The following is a 22666-nucleotide window of genomic DNA, read 5'->3' on the forward strand; positions in this document are numbered from 1 at the left end:
CCCCACAGAAACCAAGTAGTAAGTACTGTACTCATTTTGTAATTGTTCCATTTAATACCTTGCTTATTCACTGTGAAATGTGTGCTGGACTTCCCTCATGCTTCTATAAACTCAAATGATTCTTTAAAATAGAGACAACCATTAGTTTTTTTGTACCCAGGTTATTTTTGAATTGATTTAAACTGTACTAGCGAGTGTTTACTTATTTTAACTTTGCAACATTCAACTGACTGTTGTTCTGGTTGCTGTGTCATTACTTAAGGCCTATATTAAAAAGAACAAACTGTTCAGAAGATGTATACCAAACAATGAAAAGTCCTTTATTGCCATCAGAACATGAGTGAGAAAACCAGAGACAAAATCTGACAGAGTAAGGAGTCAACTGTACAACCAGCATCCACACACACACACACACACACACACACCGCAGCCAGCAGCCTTTCAACAGGACGCGAGGGGTACAGATACATGAGGATATACAGTACTCACACAATGAGGTATAAAGGTAAACACAAACATACCGGTTAGGGCTTCCTCCACTCACACGCATGCAACTGAACCAAGGTACAAATACTCAAGTGCTCGTTCATTCTTTAAAAACACAACATACAGGTGAGCAGAAATGTATGACAGCAGCATCTGGGTCAACTCAACCACACTCCCATTCATCTGTCTCTCAAAACCTTTGGTCATGTGGCGCTTGCTTGTCATGCACAATATTGCCCTTGTAATGTAATACTTTGTAAGCGAAGAAATGGGTCCTTTTTCTGACTCCACCGATAGAAACTTGGGCTTTTCTTGTGGGGGCGGGGGTGTTTTTGAAGTCACAAATAAGTTTCTTTTTCAAGACGTTAGTTGGACATTCAATGTGTACATTAGCAGCAATTCTAGTGAATGAAACAATGGCTTTGTAAGTCAGATTAATAAACACCCTTTTCCTCATGCACAGGACAGGCACCACCTACTACTAAATGCCATGCAAGTTAGAAAAATAGACTGCAAACTCACAAGACAGAGAAATCAAAGTTCGTCTCCAGAGAAGAGGTTGATTTCACTTCAATTTTTTATTTCATATTTTCTAAAGATGTGGAAATAGCAACAAAAAAAACTTGAGAGCGGTAACCAAGACAACAGTAACAACATGAGTAGAGAGCCACCGAGGTTTTTCGAGTCCCTCTCTTACTCCATTTTGCCAACCCAAACTTCCAGGTACAAGACGGGACACCTCGCTTGTTTTTGTTGCGGATTGCGCTCCTCTACTCCTGCGACCTACGCGCACCTGGTGTGTATGTGTGTATCCTGTAAGTGTGGGCCTGTGTGTCATGTGGCTCTCGTGGTCATTTGAAGCTGTACCACAGTCTGCGGGTTTCCAGGCTCCCCTCCCCCCCACCCCACTAGCAGCACCCGTCCCAGAAAAAAGGTGGTCGCCCCTCGTGTGCATCCGGAGCTGTGCGCTGCAGTGGTTTTTGACAAGACACAAGTGTGGCTGGAAGCTAGCACTGCCGCCCCCCTCCGACACAGAAAGAGGCACGGTATAGTTCTCCTTAAGTCTAAATCTATAGTTTCAAGTCTGCCGTCGGTCTGGTCTCAGCCTGTCCTGTTTACAAGGCTGTATAGGAGCCACCCTGGACCCTCAGTAAGAGCTAAATCAGGAAAGAGGAGGAAGACACCCCTCAGGCCCGTTGCTAACAGAGATGCCTCACCGTGCGACCCGCCTATAGGGCTAGGATTTGTTACCTCACCCCTCCCAGTTTTGTTTTGTGGTTGCCAAATATCTCACACAAACACACACATACGCGGGCACGTACGCACCCCTACGCCGTCCATTCAACTCGGAATGAGAACAAGCGCCTTGAATTTTGTGTTTGGCAGCATACTTTCTTCCTCACGTTGGCCAGCCACTCTTTCCTTTTCTGTATCCTTTTTTTCACTCATCACTCCCTCACAGGTCTGTCTTTTTTTTTACCAAAAAAAAAAAACCCCTGGAAGAACACCTCTCCCTCTGTTTCTTCCTCTTAGGAAACAAAAGCAAACTTAATGGAAAAACTCAAGTTTTTTTTTTTATTCGTTTTTTTTTTCAAATTCAAGGCACAATGTCTATCAATATTCCAATCTGTCTGTCTGTCTCCACTCCCAGGTTCAGTGTGCGAACGTCGCGTCACATAAGCTATTGGCCTGTCTGCTTGTTCGCCGCTCCCTACAGCGTACATCTCTCTAGTCTGTACTTTAACACTGTGAAGAGACGCGTCTGTTTTGGTTGAGAGAGCGACCGCCGAGTCCGAACCAGTGATAAACAATGAACAAAATAAACATAACAAAAAGACACAAATAAAGACATTTGAAAAACAAAAAAAAAGTCTCGTCCTGTTTCTTGTATTTCAGTATTTTTAAAAATCAAGTCATATCCACCAGCTCTTTTTTGGCAAGCTAGTTTTTTTTTCTTTAAATAAGCACTAAGTACTGATAGATAGGATAGCATACACCGTTAACGTGTGTTTTTAAGTAGATGCGTTTGTCGTTTTTTTGTACTTTTATACTCTCGTAGTATGAATTCAGGTATTTTGTCAGGTACTTTTCACTCATCTGTTTAAGGTTTAAGTTAATGCAAGCAGGGACAGAGTTTGCCATGGAGTCTTGCTCTAGACTTGGGTTCGCGAGGGTCAGGTCCGTCTCTTTACGAGACCCCGTTGACCAAGGTCAAGGTCTCACTGGCCGAGCTCATGCCTTTGGGGGATCCCACGGAGGGCGTTCGCTCATCCTTTGTCGCGCTGGTCCCATTCTCCTGTAGGGAACAAAAAGTGGTAAAAGGTGAGAATGGACAAACTATCTGATTTATGTCAATGAAACCAAGCCGAGGCTGTAATAGTTATCGTGCCAAACAGTTGTAGGTGTCATAGTTTGTTGCACCTTCATGTGTGAATCAACATGCAATAATTGTTAGATGTTTCATCCTTTACCTTGGGCTCAGAGCCTGCGTGGTTTTCCTTCTGGGGCAGGTTCTGTCTGCTCTGGGATTCGGCACGGGATATGTAGTCAGCAACAGTCACTAGAAACATCAAAATCTGTTAGCCAGAGCAACTGCTGGAAGACACATTATACATGAAGATAGTGTTTTCAAAAGTCCAGGTACTCGTTTGATCAGCACGCCTGTAGTAATTATAAACTAATGAACACCTAATGAAGATTCTTATAGATTTAAAAGTAAGTGATCCATGATGATTGTATTGATGTAAATATTTGTTCTAAAGAGGTAAAATAAAAAATGATGACTCACCACCTTCAGCTGTCTGTCTGTCACGGCTGGCTGAACCTCCCTCTGGGCGGTTGCCACGGTTGCGACGGCGCCGGCTTCGGTTGCGGCGCTGAGGTCGTGCTTCATCATCTGTCAAATGGGGGAAAATAAAGATTACCGTCTCTCATCATTTCGGATTAAACTGACAAATACTTTGATTGCAGAGATGAGATGAAAACACTTGAGTGCTCACCCAGTCCGTTCTCGCTGGGGGCGGCCTGGCCGTCGGACTCTGTGGCAGCATCCATCACACTGGGCTCCTGGTCGTTACGGCGACGTCTGGAGCGTCTGCGGCGATCTGCCACGCCATCGACAATGTCAGATTCGGCCTGCTCTCCCTCACCCTCCAGCAGGGAGTACGGGTTACTGTCCGGGTCCCTCAGCACTGCGTATGCCACAGAAAATAGAATTAGTAATACAGCTACAGGTTCCCTTTCTTCCACTTAGGACCAAGACATGTTTAACCCGTGTTTGCTGGGAACCTAAACTTTGGCTTTAACTACCTGAGCTGATTGAGTTGGAAGGCTTGGACCCTGGCCCCCCACGGCCTCGTCCTGAGTTAGTGCCTCGGCCCCTGCCGCCCCGTCGGGATCCTCGCTCATCGGCGCCTAGGCCACGAGGCCGCTGGTCTCGATCGCCCAATTCCTCCGTCTCAGAAGTATTGGACAGCTCAGAGTTTGTGCCTAGATCAAGCGTAGATCAGTAAAATCAACTATTAGCATAGCACATCACAGAAATATCTTCTACTCTCTACTTTCAAATATGTGCATCTCCCTCCTACCATATCCAGAGTACTGGCTGTTGGACGCTCTACGCCCTCTGCCGCGGCCTCCGTAGGTGCGAGAGGTGTGGAGTGAGTTGCTGCTGTCGTCTGTTAAGTAGCCTTTCTCCCGTTCAACACCGGGGCCCCCAGTTCGGCCAGCAGGAGCGCGGTAACCAACCCCAATCTGACGGAGCTGCTCGTCAATCTGGAGACGCTCTAGGCGCAGCTGCTCCACCTCCTGCAGGGCAGGGGAAAGTTGTGGTTACTATGCACTTACATGCTTGTTCCTAAGCATACATTATAATGGAATATAACAAAGCACAACGCACGGAAAAGTGAAAGCACACTCACAAATATTTATCAAGGAGAAAGCTTCATAGGCACTTTGTGGACCAAGCCATTCTAAGCAAGCATCTGCAGTGAGCTGGTATAAAGATTATCATTCTGCCACTAAGGGGCACTATTGTGTTAAATTCACTGTCAGAAACAGAAATAACAAAGTATTTTAGTGTGAAAGTGTGTTGGATGTGTAAGAGCTTGCACTTGCTTGCTCCCAGCCTTTTCAACAGACACGATACCGAAGTTGATTAGACAGATGAGCCCATATGGTTCCTAATATTTGGCTTAAGAACCCTCACAAAAAGTCGTTTTAGACACGGGAAACTAATAATGATAAGGATTTTACAGCCATTCTCACAATTGATTTTACCAAGGATCCCCTCGAACTACAGTATTGCCCATGTGACACGCAGGACTCTCACTTAGAGCCCTCTAACTAACAGAAAGTTTCAGCCAGATCTCGTTTTAGGGTTTGGATATGATATTCTATAGCATAAATGGTTTATTTTTCTGGCTGCCGGTACAGTTTTTGGAGCTTAGTTTTAATTGTTAAATTGATTGACTTCACTCATAATATTCACAATACTGATGACTACCATAAATATTATTAATTTATCCCTAAATGCACAAAAAGTCAACCCTAGAATATTGTCACAATATCTATAGAGGTATTAGGTAAGAAACATGTTGATTAATTAAAAAAGGATCTGTTCATCACTGCTGAAACTTTTCTGAAAACAACTATTATCTTTTCCCAATCACTTTTTTTCCCCAGAAAAGCCAAATGGATTTGGGGGGGTGGGCATTGGCGTCTAATGGCAGCTGTGCACTGACAGCAGTTTCAGTGGTGTTTTAGTAGAGGGTGATTTGGAGGAGAGGGGGGTCTCAGTTCACGGCGTGACAGCTGCCTCCACCAACGACAGCTGAACCTCGAGGGGGGCGTGGAGGAAGTGAGGCAGGACGGGGGTCTGCCGTTATTTTCGGACGCTGAGGGTCCAGATAGCTGGTAATCTAAACTCCTGTGTACCCTTCACCCCGCCCCGGAGAGAGGGGCTATTAATAAAAGCACATGAGGTAAGGGCAAAAGGAGGCGCTCTCAGCAGCATTCTGCATGTGGGGCTGGAGACAGGTGACCGGTATGAAATGACCCTGCAGAAACGCCCACATTTCCCAGCAGCACCCTGTCTTTACGCCACGTGGCACGTAAAGTGTCTTGAAACATGTTTGCTTGTGTCGAGATATTCTGAGCAGAAACACATATGAAATTAATCAAAGTAAAAATGTCTGCAATGTACAGAAGACCAAAATAACATTATCTTTCAGTTTTATCTTTGAGTGACAGGAACAGAGAGAGGATAGTGCTGCCACCTGTTGGTAAACATGGAGAACAGACTAACCTGGAGATAGGACACATGGTACTCCAACAGAGCCTGAGCATTGCTGATGTTCTCTTTAGTTCCCACAAAGACGAAGGGAACCATGCCCTGATGAAACAAATAGAGGGGGGGGAATCAAGAGTTATGCATCATAAAAACAAAAGAAAATATCATCCTTGAGTGCCAGTAACGGGGAAATTTCACAGACTAGGAAAGAGAAAACTTACATTAAAGGCAATTACTTCTGTAATGATCAGTATTGAAAATCACGTGAAGCACACTCGACAGAAACATATCAACCCATCAGACACAAAAGACAGCCCACACACAGCCAACATAACTGACAAATGATGTGCAGTGTGTGTTGAAAGCGATGAAAACATAAGTGCTAGTGACAAAACGAGAGATACAAAGCAGCAGGATGCAACAGTGCCACAGCAGACAGCACATGGGACTTCTACACTATAAGCTTTGCTTTTTATAGAGCAAAGGGGTGGTTTTTTGAGGACTGTCAGGCCAGCCATTCGGTCCATTCACCTCTTTGCTGCCGGCAGTGTCGTCCCTGCCTGCCCCCTGCCTGCCTACCTCCTCTCGGGGAAGCTTTTTGTCGTTGTCTCCCTCGATCCTGACGCGGACCACGCCTGACTTGTCAACAATCTCCTGAATAACTTTGCCGTTCTTGCCGATGACTTTGCCTGAGCGAGACAAAAAGAAATAAGTGGGTTCAAAGAATGTCATGATAATACAGAAGTGCAAAGATAAGTAGTGTCTGAACAAGAATGTGGCTCACTCACCTACAAGGTTCCTCGGTACCTGAAAGTAGTCTTCTTTGAACTCGAGAAACTCTCTAGCCAGCTTTACCGCCTCTGGGGACTGTTACACAAACATAAGACCAAATGAAATGTTATTTAACACATCAATTCAAATATCTGGACAATAATCAACAGGCTCTTTAACACACAAGCATACCTCTCCGTAGATCCTGAATGTGCAGCTCTCCTCCTCCAGCTCGATGGCTGTGACTCCGGCCACCTTCCTAGCCTGCTGGATGTTGGCGCCGTGGGAACCGATGGCAAGTCCCATGAGGTCTTCCCTGACCTTCACCTCCTCCTGGTACGCTGATGCTAACTGCTTACTTGTCTGGCAGGGCAAATCAAATACACTAGATGTTAAAGCCAAATTATTATTCTAATCGAGTAGTACGGACACTATTGAAGGCATTTGAGAGGATGAGTGAGGGTGTAGGTTTACCTCCAAATGTTTGGTTGCTTCCTCGTTGCGGGACATTAGCATGAGTTTGGTACGGATGCTGCGGAAATGCATGTCGCTCAGAAGTGTTGCACGCTTTACTGTGGTTTCGTTTGTAGACTGGAAGACAACAAGAAAGGGAATAAGTTACATTTATATAAGATAAAATGTGGATTCAGTAATGTGTCAATGGGTTTGTCTTGTCTCAAAAAAAACAACAACATAGCAAGACAGGAAGAGGAGGCTACGCACCATGCGCTAAATCAAATCTACACCAAACTGTATTTAAAGAGGACATCCCTTTTATGTTATTACTACAGCTCCTTTTAAGTTGACCGCATATTTACATTTGTAACATCTCGTTCCTGAGGTGAGACACAACTGACAAGTACTCACCAGCACGATGAGCTCGTGTGATTCGGTACTGTAGAAGATGCAGTTGGCTCCGATAGCTTTCCTGAAGTCTTTGTGAATGTTGTCGTTTTCACAGCTGTCCGTAAGAAAACAATCCACAGGGGGGGGGGGGGGTCAGCTTTGTTATTCATTAGGCAGCAGTGGGTCAACATAACACCCCTGCTTACTGAGGAAACTAGCCATTCAAGAACTTAACGTTTAAGGTGTAAAATGATCCATTCAGAAAGAAAATACTACAATATGGTGCAATGCTGATACGACCTTGAATAAATTAAACTCAAAAGTTCTTAATTTGACAATGTAATGACACTTACATGTCCCTCAGGTCTTCTGGAACAGGGATGGGGACCTTGTGGAAGGAGGTTTTAGAGGAAGGGCTGTTGGGGTTGAGGGGCCTGATGCGCTCCGCTGTGACAATCTCATTGTATGTGGCGTCGCATGCCGCGTATTCAATCACGTAGAACTACAAAACAGCACATTAGAGAATGATTTTAAAAAAACGTAGCCAGAAATGGCCCAAACGGTAAAGATTGACAGCTCAGAAAACCAAATTAATAAAAGAAATGTGAAAAGATGAGCAGAAATGTTGTTTTCTTTTTGATGCATTGGATTTGAAATATGAAAATTACAAACAGGCACAAAGTATTCTGGATTCTGCAGTTAAATAAACTGTGAAGGCTCAAAATACTTTCTTTTGTGCAACAGAAAATGTTGTTTTCAGTCCATATAAAACATCTGAATTAGCTGTCAAAATAGAAATTAATTGAGGTCCACTCAAATTAAGAAGTAATTGATGTCTGCTGTCATACAATAAACTAAAAGATCTCCAGTGAAATTGGGGAATTAAGCATCACATCAAAACTGCAATCATTCTGTAGCTTGTGTAGAAAGAAAAGGGGGAACCGTGAGAGTGTGAGGCGGTGAGATGAACATCGCACACACCATGCTCAAAGGACAGAATTAAAGCCATCAGTCAGCGCTAGACATTCCTGCAGGCTCTTATCAGACTGCTCCAAATAACAGCACGACACCAGCAGCAGCCCCCCCCCCGACACAGTGGCACTACGACGCAGTCCTTTACATATCCCACTGACCCACTATTCAACCTGTAGTTGACTAACAGCCGATGCATGGTTATTAGAAGAAAAAAACCAATGAAATCCACATCACATGTAGTCAGTGAGAAGAAAAAGCACAGGATGTATGAGGAATATAATCTGAGGGAACTTTTGTCAGACCACATCAGGACAAACTGGATCGTCTGGCTCACGACCCAGCAGTTATTATCCCACTACACGCCTGTATTCACTCAGCACAAGTCTAAGCTTCACAAACACTTACTGGCATGACAACAACAGACTGACGGCAAAGGGAAATATAATCGCTCCATTACTGCGCGATAAATAACAAGCTACATGGCAGCAATGTCTACATAATAAAGTCCTTTTCCACCCTGTAGTTCCATGATTATTTGGAGCCTCGGGAACTAACAACACCTTCATCACATGGCTGTTTCCCCACATAAAAAAAAGGCACATTAAAGATTTGGCAACTAAAACCAGCTTAAAATAGACTTCTTTCCTGTAGATTCATCAGAAGAAAACACGAAAGTCTTGTGAATCTAGTTTTTGTGTCAAAATATTGCAATTTAATCATAGATGAAGGATGAAACTACTTTTCAATGGTTTCAATAGCTTTCCATCACTTGCTCCTGCCTTTTAATCTCATTTTGTAGAAAGACAATGGTCTTGGAACAACTCACCTCTCCCTTCATCATTCTGACCCGGGCCAGCCACCAGCCACATGGCTCCTGTTCGTTGGCCCTTGAGTAAACCTGTGAGGAGAAACAACGAATGAAAGCTAAGCAGGAGACAAAATAAACTACAACTACTACATCTTTATCTGTGCTTCCGACTATCTGCAGTGGAAAGCAAGATGTGAGGACAGCCAACATTACCTCAGCTGCAAATGCAGACTAGATGCATATTGAACAATTAGCTAGTGTCATATGGAAGAAATGCGCAAAGACGGTAAGGACACATTTATTGGTTACAATTCATGAATGAAAACTTCTACATGTTCTAACAAAAAATACTATTTATCTTTTCTAATCACCTGCTCAAAATCACCAAAAATTGGTCAAACATCCTGACTTAAATGCAGAGTATTCAAATGTATTCAGCACTGTCTTTATATCGTGTATATTTCACATTTCAAATGATCAATGTCTTTTCTAATAATACATTTTATTTGGAGAAACCTTACAATTCATAAATTTCTACTGTGAATAAGTATATATTTTGCTTTTACTGTAAATTAAAATGCTTATTCTATCTTTTAACTCATGTTTAGAGCTTGACACTGCGGCTGTAACAACATCCTTTCCCACTTTGGGATGAATAAAGTATCTAACTATTCATCTATCTATCTATAAACAGCTGTTGTATAGTAAAACATAAACTAAAAAGGGCATAACAGAGGTTTATTTGGATGTACTGAAGATGACAATTAATCCTGGCTCATAATGATCATTATGGGCTTTGAGACATAGGTCTCACTCAGGTGGATGAGCTGAAAGCGGTTCGAAGCAGCAGGCCTTACCTCAACTTCCTCCCCTTCCCCGATTTCCTTCAGGTATTCGGCTGGAGGAGGCAACCGCACGTCGCTGAAGGGCAACTGTCTTTCTGGCTGCCAGCTATGGAGAGACGCAGAGGTAACACAAATATGTAAATTTAAAAATATGAATAATAGCATTGTAGCTCAATCTCTTTTTGCTCTGATGTCATACTGGGATTGTAAAAGACAACGCTGTGCAGCACATCAACAGACTTTATGGAACTGGGTCAGTTTAATGATGAAGTTTGAGGAACTGCGCCTGGACAGTGAGTGATTGCTCATTGTATGACGTCCTTTTACATTAAACAACAATGAATAAAGACTGCCATAAAGTGCAGTTAATAACTGGCGCATTTACTCATTAATTGCTATCATTCAAGACCCCAAAAGGTGTTGTATTCAATCACTATGTTTTACAACCAGCTACTCCAATGGGTCCATGTGCTCCAGAGAAAGTGAGAGTAGGGAGGGGGTCGCCTAAAAAAAAAATGACACAGGCCCAATACTGCCACCCCCTCCTACCCTGCATACCTCGGGTCACTATTTTTAGGGGCACCCTGCTCTACACTCAGAGCCAAGTAGATAAAGAGGGACCGGGGGGGTGGGTGGGTAGTGGAAAAGGGACAGTAGGTGGGGCATGCTATCAGGAGGGATCAGAGCAGGAGGTGAAAAAACGGTTAGAGACGTGTATGGACAGCTGCATGCCAGGCACTGGCATACCAGGTGCTGAAAGGGACAATTTTGAACACCTGGGTAAAGCACCAGCTGGGAGCAGACGTAAAAGTGTTGAATCACAACAGCCGGGGCTTAATTTTCCCATGTATGGAACATTTAGTAGATATACATGACACTTACTTGTTTTCAAAAACAATTGTGAGTGAGTCTTCGTGGACATCTTTGATGAAACCCTAAAAGAAAAATCAGAGAGACAGGATTTTATTTGCATCAATGAGCAAGAGACACAGTGATGAAGAGTGGGGCTGCGAGCGTTTAATTCTCGTGTAAACAACATAAGCCAAGCTAACCAACAACACTGCTGAGAAAGAGCATCTAGGGCTTTTTCCGAAGCCAAGACATCACTGACACAATTTCTCTGGCTGCGAGTTCTGTGCTGGATGAAGTGACGATGAACACTGACTCTTCCTGACAGCCAGGAAATTTCTCTCGCACACACATACACACACACACACACACACACACACAAACACAATTCAAATGTGAGAGCTTTCTCTGTGTGTAAGTTTGAATACTTCAGTTTTACAAGAGGCAGTTTTAACAGGGGACATGTACAGGAAGGCTCACACAGCCAAGCCTATATGGACATATTATCTGATAAATACTAGAAGAGAGAAAGAGATGCCTTAAATGTGTTACATGTCCATCATGAGCCACAAATCTGTCCCGGCATGCCATTTGACCAAAAAAAAAAAAACACCCTCAAGCACTGATCAGACGGGGGAAATTGGTGGGTGTTGCATGTCTCTTGGTGTGACACTACCGTATATGGGACAGAGAGGTCAGGCAGTATTTTGCAAGCATTTGTGGGTTTGGGGAGAGGGGAAAGAGTCCATTCACCTGCTAGAAAGAAGCTGCCTATACTGCAAGAGCTGGCTAAGGTTTCAGGGTGCAATGTGTGTGTAGACACATTAGGATTTTTACACCCTTTTACAGATCTGAATACAACTCTGATCATCAATCACCACCTTTTTCTGTTACCAAATGGTCAAATTATGCATCACATGAATGATAAGCATCCGTCTCTCACTGTAGGGATCCGAGTGGCATTAGGCCTGCTATCACCTGGAGGAAAAGTCAGCAGGCACAACAGGTCTGACGGAAAAAGTGCTTATCCTCCCATTTTCAGAGGGCACGTTAGGAGACAGCTGCATGTGCATGTTATGTCAGGTGGAGTATTTCTACCATCAAGTACTACCAGGTCAAAGGGCAGGAAAGCCCTCTTTCTAATGTGACATGACTGGGGGGGTTTATCATTTAGACTGGAAAAGAAAGCTGGTTTGCAAACATCCTCTCTTTCCCAAAAAAAAAGAGTTGATGCATCTTTTCCACAAAAAAGGCAGACATAAATATTAATAAATGTGGAAAAAGTAATATCTTAATTAATGGAAAACATAAGAAACAAATGTGGAAAACCACTCACATTTTGAATCATCCTTAAGGCTTTTTATCAATTGGAATGGTATGAGCCTGCAGTTGCAAAAAGGCACACAGGAGAGATTGCCACCTTCCTGACAGGTGCTGTTAGTCCCCAACAGGTTGTGATTTTGATTTGTAGTTAAACTAACTGAGTCACACTGCCATCAAAGTGAAGGAAGTGCATTTTAAAAGCAAAATCAATTCATACCCTGTGTGAATCACAACAGGAAAAAACGCAATGAAAGCGTTTTGCCCCTCTATGTCCTAACAAGGAAAACACATCAACTGGAGTATGACATTTAGAATCTCACTACAGGTAAGTGTCCATGTCATCCACTAAATCGGAGCTGTGAGATAATAAATGTAATGGAGAAGAGTAGAAATGTTCATTTATGCCCTAGCCAAACTGTCACCCTGTAAAAGACAACGACAGGTGAAGCAGCACCATGAGAGTAAATATAGGCTCATCCCAAAAGCACCATGTGGCCACTTGACAATCTGACCAACTGGAGAGGAGAAGAGCACATGGAGTAATAAACGTGTTTAAAATCAAATAGTAATTACACAAAAGATTAAGACAGGAAAGCAGGTTGTTGATATTTAACTACATCAGGGTTTTAACAAAACATTGAAATCCTAAATTACTCCAAGACCCAAATCCAAACATTGATATTGCAGCTTTCCTTTTATAAAATAAATTAAAAAGTAAGTCAAATTCAATTTGAAGCCACTTCATTGACATCTTAAATGTGATATCTGAATGCCTGTTTCTAAATAGGAAACTACACTTGCCTTCTTTTGAAAATGAGGCAGAATAGAAACAGAAACTTAGACTCTAGTTCTTCCCTGTCAGAACAATGTCCATAAGACCTAAGGTACAGTAGTGCAGCTGGAAGTGGGTAAAGGTACAAAACAAATAAAGTATTAATGTGGTACTCATCATACTGAATCAAAGCAGGAACTGAACAACAGCTCTGTGATAAGCAGCTCGCTTCGGTTTTAAATGACTGCATCCCACATTTAGGACACAGCTAAATGCTATGAAAAATGCAGTATGCCATTTTAAAACTATGAGAATGTGGTTCCAATTACATGATCTGTATTCACATTGACATTTGTTAAAAAAGGGACCAAATATAGGCCGTACATGGTGATGACAATTGTGCCTAGCTTAAGAGCTAGCTGGAGCTAGCTACCCACCCCACAATGGCCAAACCTAATGGAAGGGAAAAACCATCCCGGTTTGTCAGAACTGGTCCAAAGCTATAATTTGTCAAATATTCCATGTCTATCTGGGGCTGGACGTACAAAGAAGGAAGCCGAACAGTTCTTTCTGGAAGTAAACTTTTATCTGGGACAACTGTAAACTACGACTTTAACCAGGTTACCTTGTAGAAGGCCCCATTCGAGCCGCGAACTTCCACGGCGAGCCCGTCCATACTTGTCGGTACGTCCCCACAGTTGAGCTTTTCTGTTGCCGTTACGACTCCCGGCGAGTCGGGTATCGTAAGGACCCCCAGCTTCGCCGGCCCGTCGGCGCTCTCCGGCCGCTTGTGGATTTCCAGTGTTTCGGGTGGAGGGAGAGGGGCAGAGGTGAAGGGGTTGGGAGATGGGTGTGATGGTGCCAACTATTGCAACGCAGAAGCTGTCTCCAGTAGCAGCTGCTCGTGAAGAAGCTCCGTTGTCGGTTTCTGTTTGAATTGGAGATTTGGTGCTCGCGAGCTGAAAGGCACCGCCACGAGCAATGGTGAAGTCTCGACGTGCGCGAAGAGCAGAAGAAAGCTAATGATGCTACGGCAGGAGGATGCTAGCTGATGGATAATTAGCTGGGAGGCTAGCTATCAACACCTTGATCCCGTCAGTTTTCAGGGATGCTATCTGCCTAGCATGTGAAAGCCTGTCTAGGTGTTTTGGTTGTGCGTGTGGCGCAGTTCTTGCGTTGAATAATTTCGTCACCGGGGGTCGTTTCCTCAGTCTGTGGTGCAATTCCAGCGGCGTTTCTCTCCAAAAAGCGTTTGAGCTGCACTGCCGCCCGGCGACTCCTTACTCCAACTACCCGTCCCCACAAATACACGCCGATAGAGTGAATCAGAGTGGGACTGAATGACCTCGAACACCCCACCCATCCATGACAAAAACCCGCCCATTGGGCAACCCAGCATTATGATTGGTCAAAGACCTGGGCAATCAACTCTAGTTCTCACGTATTGGTTTAGCAAATAAGGGTTGGTCCATAACTGTGACCAATAAAATATAGGGAGTTTTATCCTCACACAATCCATTGGTTTTTCTATGTGTCAATTATAAATGTATTCAAATTGACTGGCTCCATAGCTAATTTTGTCCACTCATTGATGAGTAAGGACCACCAGCCCTTGTGTAAACAGCAATACAGTAAAGTTACTATACATATAATTAATCACAAAAAGTTCCACCACATGCTTGAAACACAAAGATTCACATTGAAATTGGGAAAAATGATTTAATGAAACAGATATTTTTATAAACTGTCAACGAAGTTAGGTTATAGAATGTTTGCATTGCACCGGGAGTGAAGCCCCAAGAAGACCAGGCATGGGCAGGGAATGTTGGTAAGAAACAGCTGTTAGAAGCACACAAGAGAGGCCAGAGGTCACAGGGAGAGCCCCAGAGGAATAATCACAGTTGTTGAAAGCCTAGATTCAATACGGATAGGACAGAGAGGGACGGCTTCCTTAATATTCTATCCATCTAGTCTCACAGAAGGTCCTTGCACAGCTGTTAAAATTGTGCATAACAAATCTTTCAGAATAAAAAGGTTCAGAATACATTATTTGGACAGTGCAGGCAGAGACCCAACAAATAAAAGTATCATGTTATCCCCTCCAATCAGCATTCAAGTACTGACAATGTTCATCATGATAGCTAATTACTTAATTGTAAGCCATCCCCCAAACTCACCATAACCCCCTGATAATCAAGCCTCTTGACATGATTTGCCACTTGACTTTGAACTACTTTTTCACCACTGAGAAAAGTACAGAAAAAGCAAACAACCACTACAGGACTGAAGGGTGGGATTAGGGAGCATGTTTCCTTGGAGGGCGTTTTTATCACAAGTCCAGCCGTGATTATTGATGTTCCTAATTTATCATAGCTTTTATCTTTACCATCCTAGTGAAGTGCTGTGAAAGGTTTTATGTTGTGATAATTTACATCACTAATTATTATTAGAGACCTAACAAATAATGTTATGGAATTATACTCTGAAGATGCAATCTGATGATGATGAACTTTTAATTTTATACCATGTAATGCCATTCTTTGTTTAATATATTCACTATGATTATTTTCCCTTCGAAAACACTGAAATAACGTGTTCCCTTCACAGTGCACGCTCCCGCGAGTGGCAAGCACGTTCTCGCTCAGATTGACCACATGGTTCACATGTTAGCCTATAGGAACGCTTCCTTCGTGCGCGCGGAACTTGATTCAGGAAGTACGCATTTCATTTCTTGTTCCTAACAAATGAGCGAAAACAAGTCTTTAGAAACACAAAACTTCATGAATTACTTGTTTAAAAAGGAAAATAATCCAGACGAAAATGTCGGCTGCAGAGTCTACATATGTATCAACGCTTGGAAAAGGCGACAGTTTGCACCAACAGGGTAAGGAAATATGTTACTTGATGCTGTTAGCTGCTGCTTAACCTACTCTGATGCTCTAAAGCTAATTTAAAATTAAACAGTTGTCGTTCAACGTTAAGATTTCTTAATCGTGTCCTAAAACCAGTGTAATTACATTTGTATTAGTTAAATGCAGAGGTCGAAGTAAAAGTAGCAATAATACAGTGTAGAAATACTCAGTTACTAGTAACACTCGTGCATTTTAAATTGTACTTAAGCAATAGTACAAAAGTATAAGCATCAAAATATATTTGAAGTCCCTAAAGTAAAAGTAATCATTGTGCAGCATGACCCATTCAAGCACCATATATATTTAAAATTATTGTATTATAATTATTGATGTATTAACTTCAATGTTTCTCTTGGTAAAAGTGGGGTTTATTTGAATTACTGTATTTGAAATCTATTTTAAAAATGTAGTGCAGTGGCATTATGTGCAAAAACTCAAGTAAAGTAGCAGTGAGAGTAGTAGCATAGGCTGAATTGGATAGAAGATATAGTGGTATTAATTTGTAGTGCAGTGCAGTAGCCTAACTGTTCTTTTACTGTCTTCCCAAACAGTTCTCGCCTCCTTCCCTCTGTGTGACATAACAGAAGAGGATCTGACCCAGAACCCTCAGTTCTGTAAACTCCTTGCCACCCTGGCACAACATGTGGACCAAAGTGGACTCACTGTCCCACTGAAGACAGAGCTGGAAAAGGTATCAGCAAGCTTGGATGACATTTTATAAAGTTTCTTACCACATTTGCTGACATACAAACTCATTATTTAGCAAGATGGACTATTAATCAGAATCAGAATTCCTTTATTAGTCCCGCAGTGTGGATATTGACAGTAACTTATTAAATATAGAGAATAAGTACACGACCATGGCTAAAAATGGGTAGCAGCAATTAAAGAAACTAAGTGACTTCAGTAACATACAAAGGTGTGGAGACATAAACTTTTTGGGACATTTAGAAAAATGTATTTACATAAAAGTTATTATTGAACAGTGCAATTGCAAAAAAGTGTTTGTATTGCAAATTGAAGGTTTATTGCACACGATTGAATCAGTCTATGGTGCAACTCAAACTATACCTCCTCGAATAGCTACATTTTGGCTGGAATTTCAGCTTTATGAAGAGAAGTAATTCACATTTTATTACAAAGTAAGGAACCTGTGACTTACTGACATCTTCTGGTAACTGTAAAGAATTGCAATCACAGAGACCGTCTCCCTACATGGGTCTGCAACATTGTGTGTATTGATGTGCAATCACACATGTTTATTCCAGGCTGAGCAAAAGCTGCAGAGCCAGAGGCGTTACTGGCTGCGCTCCGAGGGCATCCATAAAGCACTGCAAGAGATGATCCAGGACAACTGTATCAGGAAGCACCACGCCACTGTACCACCGGACCAGAACATGGTACATTTCCCACACTTGTTCGCACATGAACAGCTGTCGTTGAATCATGAATATACTCACTTTGCACATTGTGTGTGTGTGTGTGTGTGTGTGTGTGTGTGTGTAGTTCCATGAGACAATGGAGAAGTGTCTGCTGGTGGTTCAGTGTATCAGACAGCTGGATCCCAGTAGCACAACCAACCAGGACCAGCCTTCTGTTCTGGGTCTGACCCCCCAACAGATGATGGAGCTCATGCCATCGGAGAAGGTGAATAGCCATAATTCACATACAGTGGGGCAAAAAAGTATTTAGTCAGCCACCAATTGTGCAAGTTCTCCCATTTAAAAAGATGAGAGAGGCCTGTAATTTTTATCATAGGTATACCTCAACTATGAGAGACAGAATGAGAAAAAAAAATCCAGGAAATCACATTGTAGGATTTTTAAAGAATTTATTTTCAAATGATTGTGGAAAATAAGTATTTGGTCAATAACAAAAGTTCATCTCAATACTTTGTTATATACCCTTTGTTGGCAATGACAGAGGTCAAACGTTTTCTGTAAGTCTTCACAAGGTTTTCACACACTGTTGCTGGTATTTTGGCCCATTCCTCCATGCAGATCTCCTCTAAAGCAGTGATGTTATGGGGCTGTCGCTGGGCAACACGGACTTTCAACTCCCTCCAAAGATTTTCTATGGGGTTGAGATCTGGAGACTGGCTAGGCCACTCCAGGACCTTGAAATGCTTCTTACGAAGCCACTCCTTCGTTGCCCTGGCGGTGTGTTTGGGATCATTGTCATGCTGAAAGACCCAGCCACGCTTCATCTTCAGTGCCCTTACTGATGGAAGGAGGTTTTCACTCAAAATCTCACGATACATGGCCCCATTCATTCTTTCCTTTACACTGATCAGTGGTCCTGGTCCCTTTGCAGAAAAACAGCCCCAAAGCATGATGTTTCCACCCCCATGCTTCACAGTAGGTATGGTGTTCTTTGGATGCAACTCTGCATTCTTTCTCCTCCAAACACGACGAGTTGAGTTTTTACCAAAAAGTTCTATTTTGGTTTCATCTGACCATATGACATTCTCCCAATCCTCTTCTGGATCATCCAAATGCCCTCTAGCAAACTTCAGACGGGCCTGGACATGTACTGGCTTAAGCAAGGGGACACGTCTGGAAGTGCAGGATTTAAGTCCCTGGCGGCGTAGTGTGTTACTGATGGTAGCCTCTGTTACTTTGGTCCCAGCTCTCTGCAGGTCATTCACTAGGTCCCCCCGTGTGGTTCTGGGATTTTTGCTCACCGTTCTTGTGATCATTTTGACCCCACGGGGTCAGATCTTGCGTGGAGCCCCAGATTGAGGGAGATTAGCAGTGGTCTTGTATGTCTTCCATTTTCTAATAATTGCTCCCACAGTTGATTTCTTCACACCAAGCTGCTTACCTATTGCAGATTCAGTTTTCCCAGCCTGGTGCAGGTCTACAATTGTGTCTCTGGTCTCCTTTGACAGCTCTTTGGTCTTGGCCATAGTGGAGTTTGGAGTATGACTGTTTGAGGTTGTGGACAGGTGTCTTTTATACTGATAACGAGTTCAAAAAGGTGCCATTAATACAGGTAACGGGTGGAGGACAGAGGAGCCTCTTAAAGAAGAAGTTACAGGTCTGTGAGAGCCAGAAATCTTGCTTGTTTGTAGGTGACCAAATACTTATTTTACCGAGGAATTTACCAATTAATTCATTAAAAATCAGACAATGTGATTTCCTGGATTTTTTTTCTCATTCTGTCTCTCATAGTTGAGGTATACCTTTGATGAAAATTACAGGCCTCTCTCATCTTTTTAAATGGGAGAACTTGCACAATTGGTGGCTGACTAAATACTTTTTTGCCCCACTGTACATTCTTAAAGAAGAATTAATTACTTGGGTTATTATGTGTTTTGTGTATGTATTTGAAATGATGGATTAAACAGTGGTATTAAAGTACACTTTTTTTCAGAAAAGCAAGAAAAGGAGACTCACTTCAGTAAAAAAAGTGTAGCTTAAATGTTATTTATCTTTTGCAGAATGTTCAAAGAATGAAACAGAGTCTTCCCAAAGAGCTGGAGAAACATCTGAAGAAAAAGTGTTTGAGCCTCCTCTCTTACTATCAACCTGAATGGGGTACAGTAACACTGATTCATCTGTTCCCACCAGTAAAAATCATCATACAATTTCACCATCTTTGTATCACTGCATTGTTCTGACGCTGGTGTTATTTGGTATCTCTTCTAGAGAACGAGAGTGAGGGTCTGAAGAACAGCAAGTTGTCTCATCTATCAGCCCAGCTGGACAATGAGAAGAAAAGAGCAGAGAGTCTGAAGGAGACCAGCTGGGAAAACAGTGTCCTCCTGCAGAGACAGACTCAGCTCTACCTCTCTGTAAGTGCTCATTTAATTGCATGTAAAAAAGCATGTAATTATGTCACATTACCATATGTACACAGGCCCAATTCCAAACTGCTCCCACTAAATAAAGTGGCTTTATGACAAACTCCCCTCTCTCCGACAGAAACAGGAAATTCCATAAGTTTGCATAACAAACATTCACCTCCTAGGCCCTGCTGTGGTGCCCTTGATCAAGGCACCGGACACCTCCAATCCCCCCGTCCCCATTGCTCCCCGGGCGCTGCACAATAGCTGCCCACTGCTCCTAGTACTAGGATGGGTTAAATGCAGAGGTCAAATTTCACTGTGTGTGCTCTGCTGAGTGCATGTATGTGACAAATAAAGAGGGTTTCATCCTCCGATTCTATCTTCTATCTATCAAGGGTTACAAATCTGCATCTCTTGGACAAAAAATAATTGAAAAAGAACTTGTAAAATCTTTTCTTTTTTTGTATACCTCTTTTTGTTTTCAATCTGCTTGGTTTTGCAACAGTCCCTGTAAAAAAATGTACAATGAAATGCACATGTTTACAGTTTTCTACACTTGATACGGGTATATGCTCCTAATGACAAAAAAGAGTAAACTACGAAGTTCACGTCAAAGGCGATTTTAATATCTTATTTTGTGCAGTTTACTAGTCAATGTTTTTACGGATCTGTAGAGAAGGACGTAGGGGTCGGTTTGGAATTGGGCCATACTGTCAAATATAATTTTGTTCCATTGTTTTTTTCTTCTTGTGTCCAGGAACAGATCAAGTGTATTCAGCTTCTCCAGTCTCTCATCTTGGACCACAGGCTGAGGATCCAGACGGATCTGGATCGGAAGAAGTTGGACTACTTTGAGGGAAAATTGGAGTTAGTCTTGCAGAAGATCAAGTAAGCATGCTTATATACGTTTTAATAATAAGAATAACTTAAACTTATATAGCGCCTTTCGTGGTACCCAAGGCCGCCTTACAAATAGCGAGGGGAAAAGGGGAGTGGGGGGTTAGGGATCAAAGGACTTAGTGAAGTAGATTTGGTGGTGCCTTTTATCCAGAAAGTCTTACTAGGAAAATAACTTAAATTTCTCGATCAAATCTTGTTCTTTTTAGTACTGTAAATCCTGCACAACCCTTTGAATGTGTTGCAAATGTATGCTCAAAACTACCTCTCTGTAAATCTGCACAGCTCTCCACTTTGAATAAAGTATTTTTCTTTTCTTTTGTTCTACTCAGTTTCTTACATATTTATTATTATTCAAATACTGTCTTTAGTTTTTATTTGTTACAATAGTGTTTAAACTCGTTTTAAAAATATATATTTTTTGCTCCTTTCTTTCTGTGTCTTTGTATGCAGTATTTACACCAAAGCAAATTCCTCTTATGTGTTAGCCTACTTCGTAATAAAACCGATGCTGATTCGGATCAGTATTGCATGCATTTCATTTTTTAAATTTGTGTTTCTCTTCTTTCTTTAAAGGGCAGAGATGGTGGAAATTCAGCTGGACACGTACCCAGTGGACAAAATATCTGCTCATAGAAAAATAAGGCAAGATGCTTTTTGTCTATCTCTGAAAAAATTCAAAATTTTCATCAATTGCAATTTAATTCATAGAAGGCATACTATTTCTCCCGAGCGTGAAGCGTGAATGTACCGCAGCTTCTGGGTATCAACCCTGCATAATATATATTGTTCAGTTGCTACATTATAACTGGCTTTTATTTCTCTAACAATATGTTGTTGTTGTTGTGTCTTAATTTCAGAGAGAAGCTGGTGTCTGATCTGAAGGCCAGTCAGGTGGAGAAGCACTCCATTGAGTTGAAACTGGCCTCCTTTGAGATCTTGGGGAAAGACTTTGAGGCCTTGGCCGAGGAGTACTGCAGATTACGGCAGGAGATAGAAATGAATAACTGGGCTCTGAAGGAGTTCACCCAGTGAAAGGACAAGTGAAGATCATACCTGACACCGGGACAACAGCCAGCCATTCCCTGCTCAGACAGTGTGTGGACTTTTTGGCTCCCATATTACTCCTAACCAAGAATGCTGTTTAATAACCACCCTACACTCTTAAAATAGTCAACCATATTCAGTACATCACCATGGTAATCAACATGTATGCATTTCTCTTTGTAATTAAATGCAGTGTTACATTAAGCTTCACTTTCCTTCTCTGAATGATAACTTATATACATAAACATACTTATGAAGAAAGTGAGAGTATATTAATATTGACAATGCTTAAATCCTTTGTCTTCATACTTGGAAGATGCAGCAGTCAAACATCTATCCACTTGATCTTACTTCACCTGAAATAAAAATCACGAGGTGGAATTTTCATGTAACAGTTTATCTAGAGTATCAACACAGTAAAATGTGCCAAAGCTGGGAAAATGATTGTTGTGTATTTTTATAAACCTGTAAGAAAATAAACTAAATTGAACAAGTGAAAAGATGCCGTAAATATTGTTTTCCTTAATTATAGACTGCCAGATAAATAATCCTTGTGAAAGATTAACTACCTGTTTTTTCCAAGTAGTTCCCGATTTGATATGTCTTTTCCTGGAGCATGTTAAAAAAAAAAAAATCCGAAACACTTTAGGATCAGATTAATGTCAGTTTGCAGGGGTTTCCCACAAGATGGCAGTATACTTGAACTTTTCAAGAGATGCCATACCATATTTTCCACTAGACAGTGATATTTTTTGCTGACATGCTTGATTTGCTTCTTTATTATTTTACCTCCTGCAACAATTTTACAAAAAGCTTTTTCTTTTCAACTTGTCACCCCTCCCTATAATGTCACAAAAACGAATGATGTTGTTCAAAGCGCAAACAAAAACCCTGTTTGATTTAATGTGATTTAATCTTTTGATCATCAGTATATTTTAAAAACTATGCATTTGATCAACCACGGCTGGAAAATGTGAAGAAACCTTTACTTAGTTCTTTAAGTATTCTTGTGTTTTTTACTTTACCACAGCAAGCAGCAATCGTATTTAAATCAA

General features: G+C 41.9%; 2 protein-coding genes across 3 annotated transcripts; one reads left to right on the forward strand and one right to left on the reverse strand.

Moving 5' to 3' along the window:
* Window positions 1-297: 297 nt before the first annotated feature.
* fxr2 (FMR1 autosomal homolog 2) lies at window positions 298-14286 on the reverse strand. 2 transcript variants are annotated; one of them, XM_063900859.1, is made up of 17 exons: window positions 13591-14286; window positions 10904-10956; window positions 10034-10127; window positions 9195-9266; window positions 7747-7895; window positions 7415-7508; window positions 7022-7138; window positions 6740-6910; window positions 6565-6643; window positions 6356-6465; window positions 5792-5878; window positions 4074-4293; window positions 3796-3975; window positions 3486-3677; window positions 3275-3382; window positions 2958-3046; window positions 298-2782 (listed from the first exon to the last, which is right to left on the reverse strand). In XM_063900859.1, the coding sequence occupies exons 1-17, from the start codon at window positions 13639-13641 to the stop codon at window positions 2675-2677; spliced, it is 1974 nt and encodes a 657-aa protein (XP_063756929.1). In that variant the 5' UTR covers window positions 13642-14286; the 3' UTR covers window positions 298-2674. The 2 variants fall into 2 exon arrangements, with proteins under 2 accessions (XP_063756929.1, XP_063756928.1); XM_063900858.1 differs by having other exon boundaries at window positions 6308-6465.
* A 974-nt stretch (window positions 14287-15260) lies between these two features.
* haus4 (HAUS augmin-like complex, subunit 4) lies at window positions 15261-22111 on the forward strand. The gene is made up of 9 exons (XM_063900860.1): window positions 15261-15849; window positions 16429-16568; window positions 17146-17277; window positions 17384-17524; window positions 19320-19416; window positions 19528-19673; window positions 20425-20555; window positions 21141-21209; window positions 21425-22111. The coding sequence occupies exons 1-9, from the start codon at window positions 15786-15788 to the stop codon at window positions 21597-21599; spliced, it is 1095 nt and encodes a 364-aa protein (XP_063756930.1). The 5' UTR covers window positions 15261-15785; the 3' UTR covers window positions 21600-22111.
* Window positions 22112-22666: the final 555 nt, after the last annotated feature.

This window comes from Eleginops maclovinus, chromosome 14 (genome assembly GCF_036324505.1).
Source record: "Eleginops maclovinus isolate JMC-PN-2008 ecotype Puerto Natales chromosome 14, JC_Emac_rtc_rv5, whole genome shotgun sequence".
Classification (NCBI taxonomy): Eukaryota; Metazoa; Chordata; class Actinopteri; order Perciformes; family Eleginopidae; genus Eleginops; species Eleginops maclovinus.

What these genes read in the sequence shown, in the direction of transcription:
- haus4 (XM_063900860.1), top strand. Translation starts at nt 15,786, where the DNA reads ATGTCGGCTGCAGAGTCTACATATGTATCAACGCTTGGAAAAGGCGAC. An exon ending in TGAAGACAGAGCTGGAAAAG is followed by an intron (nt 16,569 to 17,145) that starts GTATCAGCAAGC and finishes TGTTTATTCCAG; the next exon opens with GCTGAGCAAAAGCTGCAGAG. An exon ending in AGACTCAGCTCTACCTCTCT is followed by an intron (nt 19,674 to 20,424) that starts GTAAGTGCTCAT and finishes TCTTGTGTCCAG; the next exon opens with GAACAGATCAAGTGTATTCA.
- fxr2 (XM_063900858.1), bottom strand. Translation starts at nt 13,641, where the DNA reads ATGGACGGGCTCGCCGTGGAAGTTCGCGGCTCGAATGGGGCCTTCTAC. An exon ending in ACACTGCCGGCAGCAAAGAG is followed by an intron (nt 5,879 to 6,307) that starts GTGAATGGACCG and finishes TTGTTTCATCAG; the next exon opens with GGCATGGTTCCCTTCGTCTT. An exon ending in CAGACAGACAGCTGAAGGTG is followed by an intron (nt 3,047 to 3,274) that starts GTGAGTCATCAT and finishes TGATGTTTCTAG; the next exon opens with TGACTGTTGCTGACTACATA.